Below are 4,417 nucleotides of genomic sequence, written 5' to 3'. Positions count from 1 at the left end.
ACTTCAGCGCAGGCGTGCCTCGTATAGAGGGCGCTCTAGCTGAAGTGATGGTGTTAACTACCGCTGGGGGCAGATCACCTAGAACCTCCACGTCCCGTCCAGAGACCACACGTGGAGATTCCACAGGTCCAGGTGCGGGTGCCAGAGGGTGCCCCCTCTCTGAGAAAGGAGATCCTTCCTCAGAGGAATAAGCCAAGGAGGGGCTGTCGCGAGAAGCATTAGTTCTGGGAACCAAGTCTGACTAGGCCAGTACGGCGCTACTAAGACGACCTGCTCCTCATCCTCCCTGACCTTGCACAGAGTCTGTGCGAGAAGGCTCACTGGGGGAAATGCATACTTGCGTAGGTATGTGTGTGCTGTGTGCCAGCGCGTCCGTGCCGAGGGTCCCCTCGGACAGGGAGTAAAACAGCTGGCAGTGGGACGTGTCCGGGGAGGCAAACAGGTCTACCTGAGCGGCCCCGAAGCGACTCCAGATCAGCTGGACTGTCTTGGGGTGGAGTCGCCATTCTCCCAGAATGCACAATTGAGCTCGCCTGGGATGTGAATGGCGCGAAGCTACCTCAGATGCTTCTGACTCCAAAGGAGGAGATGGCGGGCGAGCACCAGTACGTGCTTGTCGTGTAGCTGCGATTTGAAGTGGCGCAGAGCAAGCCATACTGCTAGCAACTCGAGGCAATTGATATGCCACTGCAGACGAGGCCCTGTCCAGGTGCCCGACGCTGCATGCCCATTGCACATGGCACCCCAGCCCATGGCAGAGGCATCTGTTGAGACAACAAGGTCCGACCACGGGCTGAAGGTCTGGCGGCAAGACGGGGTGACTGGGACCCGGTAAGTACCGCGTTGCCATGCCCATCTCGGGATTCGGTCGTGAAGCCAGTGCTGAAGCGGTCTCATATGAAGCAATCCGAGCGGCGTGACCACGGCAGTGGATGCCATATGCCCCAGGAGCCTCTGAAACTTTTTCAGTGGAACCGCCCTCCTGCGCTGGAAGGACTCCAGGCAGCTCAGCATTGACTGGGCGCGCTCTACTGAGAGGCGCGCTCTCAGACTGACCGAGTCCAACTCCATACAAAGAAAAGAGATCCCCTGCACCGGGGTTCCCTCAATGGAACGAAGGGGAGGACCTTGTACTGATATGCTCGCCCCTCGAACGCGAAGCGGAGAAATGGCCTGTGTCGAGGGAGGATCGAAACACGAACCAGTGGCGGAACAAAACAAAAAGGAAACAAAAGATTCTCCACCCGGCCCTCCTCCGGGGGAACGAGTGGTGCCTTCACCACCTCCTGAAGAGCAGGATTCCAGAGTCTCCGGGTCGCCCGTCTCAGGGACGCCGCTTGCCCTGGCACTTTACGGGCCTGGCAGGGGCAGAGACAGGCTGCGCCGCTTTCCTGCTGCCAGCTCCACGCTGCGGCCGGTGTGAAGGTTGCTGTTGAGGCCAAGCTGGAGCAGAGGTGGAGGCAGTAGGAGGGCGCCCTCGGCGATGAGCGGGTGGAGGGACTGCAGCCGGCGGCGGGTTGATGACAGCAGCGGGCCGCCGGGGCAGGATGCGTCTAATCGCCTCTGTCTGCTTCTGTGCGGCGGAGAACTGCTGGGCGAAGCTCTCCACCGCATCGCCGAAGAGGCCAGCCTGGGATATCGGGGAGTCCAGAAAACGGTGTTTGTCGGCCTCCCTCATATCTGCCAGGTTCAGCCATATGTGTCGTTCCTGGACCACCAGGGTGGACATCGCCTGACCGAGGGACCTGTCCGGGCTGTGACCTTCGTCGCCCGGAGGGCGAGGTCTGTCGCTGTGCGCAGTTCCTGCATTTCCCCAGGGTCAGAACTGCCCTCGTGCAGCTGCTTCAACGCCTTGGCCTGGTAGACCTGCAGTAGGGCCATGGCGTGCAGGGCGGAGGCGGCCAGAGGGTGCGATGCGCTGGAGGAGTGAGGGGCCCGCGGAGACGTACTCGACGGGGAAGCCCTCACTGTGACCCTCAGATCGCCCTGACCATACGCCAAAGTAGTCCTCCGCTGTTGGGAGGAACTAGAACGGGGCATGGGGAGGGGGACTCCCCCTCGTTTAATGAAGAGGAGCCTTGATCGCAGCATCGCGATGGTCATGTCCCCGCAATGAGAACATGAGTCATCCACGAGCGCTGCCTCAGCGTGCTCAATGCCCAGGCATGAGATGCAGCGTTCGTGACCATCAGATGGAGCCAGGAAGCGACCACACCCAGAAACACACGAGTGGAAGCTCTTTTAGGTTAGCTCTTTTAGATTTGCTCTTTTAGGAAAAAGTGTTGAAGCGCCCAGGAGAGGTCGCAGCATGACCACAGTTTGAGAGGCTGCAGCACGCCGTCCAAAACCAGCAGCAGCACTGGACCAGCAACCCCCGCTGACGCGCCGTAACACCAACACTACGATGCTGTCTTGTAGACACAATGCTCGGTAACCAGACCAGCTGAAAGGCTCGGCTCCGAAGCGAAAAGCTGAATGTGTGTCTGCTCGCGCGTTCCTTATATACCCGCGTTGCGCGACGCAAAGATCGCACGCCAACACTTATTGGCTTGTTTTGTTAACACTCGAAGGTGATTGGTCTCTCTAGCGAAGATCCCCAATTCGTCAGTCACTCTGACGTAACGTCGAACGTGACTGACTGAAAGGGAACTAGTTCATTATCTGGGTGGACTGTGCAGGTAGAGTGCAATTAAAGGGACCATACATGAAAATGAGTGTAGCAAGTGAAACACCTTTTTGACCCTGTTACACATGCACACCTATTTTCTAGGAAACATATTACTAACTGAGCTTAGTCACACAGTAGTGTATCTATGTAATGACGTACAGTTTTATGCTGTTTCAGGTATGGCCGCAGAATGATCATATTGATTGGTTTAGCTGTACAGGCCATCTTTGGAGTGGGGGTCGCTTTCGCCCCAAATTTCTACATATATGTCCTGCTTCGCTTCGTGGTGGGCATGACGATTTCCGCAGTAATCATGAATGCATTTGTGTTGGGTAAGTAATAGATCCACTAAAGACTCCAATAGTTTAACTTGTTACACAGTAAAATCCTGAGTGTTAAATTAACACTGCTCGGACCATATATGGTCCCACTCTAAAAGAGTGTTAAAGTAACACTGAAGCAGTGTTAAAGTTAATGAGATAACTATGTGATTAATTAAGTGCATTAGTGATGAACTGCTGCTGTTAACAAGCAGAATCACTGAAGAAAAGAGAAACAGAAGGACTACAACTGACTTCAGCCACAGCCTTCAGGTGTTCATCACTAATGCTCAATCAGCACTTAATTAATCACTTAATTATCTCATTAAGTTTAACACCGCTTCAGTGTTACTTTAACACTCTTTTGGGACCATATGCTCTGAGCAGTGTTAATTTAACACTCAGGATTTTACTGTGTGTGCTTTGTGAAGCTTTCTGGAACTAGAGAAAATGGCCTGTCAGAAAGAAATTGTATTGAGCCTTATTATTTTAGCAGCAAGAGAATTTTCTTAATAATAAGAATATATATTCTTTTGAATTGTATTGTGGTTGAGTCAGCGGAGTCTGCGATAACATTTAGTCTGAGGCTAGGCCTAATAAAGTGTCTAATTCCGCTGGGATTTTCTGGTTTACTGTGAGTGTAGCTTATTGTCCAATGTGTGCATTTTGTCTTTTCATTCTGCAGGCACTGAGTGGACGGGCCCAAAAAGGCGCATGTTGGCAGGTGTCATCACAGACTACTTCTTTGGTTTTGGCTACATTCTGCTTGCAGGTGTGGCCTACCTCATCCGAGACTGGCGAAAGCTGCAGTTGGCCATATCTGCCCCAGGCTTCCTCTTCCTGTTCTACATCTGGTGAGCTGCAAACACAAAAAGGCCACAATTGTGTCTTGTGACTTAAGTGTCCGAAATGGTCCAGGTACTTAGGAGGCCACTGTCGCCTATGTTCTTGCATGTATTCTTGTTATTTACGTATGTTTATTTTTGTGAATTTTCAGGGTGCTTCCTAAGTCTGCCCGTTGGTTAATGGCCAGTAACAAGCATGAAGAGGCACTGGATCTGATTCGTAAGGCAGCACTTATTAATGGCAAACCTTTGGAAGACGATGATATTGAGCTCTGTCAGGTATGGCATACTCTTACTCTCACGTAGTTAGACTTTTCACTATAAGCAAAAAATCTGGTCCTTATTGCAGCTTATTCTGGCCAAGAACTGCCCTGATGGGAAGATACCATTTTACTAACATTTAAACTGAACAAACCAAAATTTGTATAAAACTTATTTTCAAAGAAGAATTATAGCACTCCTCCTGGGCTTTAGGCACTGCCCATGGGCAAAGACACATGGGGTTGGATTTATCTATGAAATCCAGCTATATATTTTTAAATAGTTCAAAATGTAATCTTTCATCATCCTAGTGTGATTTTTTT

The 4,417-nt window shown here is 51.6% G+C and overlaps 1 protein-coding gene across 1 annotated transcript in view; it reads left to right on the top strand.

Moving 5' to 3' along the window:
• LOC107670234 (solute carrier family 22 member 6-A-like) overlaps window positions 1-4,417 on the top strand; it is a 26,863-nt gene that overhangs the window by 8,557 nt on the left and 13,889 nt on the right. The window contains exons 3-5 of the mRNA XM_016462771.1: window positions 2,846-3,000; window positions 3,674-3,842; window positions 3,986-4,112. Coding sequence (XP_016318257.1) covers window positions 2,846-3,000; window positions 3,674-3,842; window positions 3,986-4,112 — 451 coding nt within the window. The remainder of the gene's footprint in view (window positions 1-2,845; window positions 3,001-3,673; window positions 3,843-3,985; window positions 4,113-4,417) is intronic.

This window comes from Sinocyclocheilus anshuiensis, unplaced genomic scaffold, assembly GCF_001515605.1.
Source record: "Sinocyclocheilus anshuiensis isolate Anshui unplaced genomic scaffold, SAMN03320099.WGS_v1.1 scaffold937, whole genome shotgun sequence".
Taxonomy (NCBI): domain Eukaryota; kingdom Metazoa; phylum Chordata; class Actinopteri; order Cypriniformes; family Cyprinidae; genus Sinocyclocheilus; species Sinocyclocheilus anshuiensis.
This window is presented reverse-complemented; position numbering and strand designations above follow the sequence as displayed.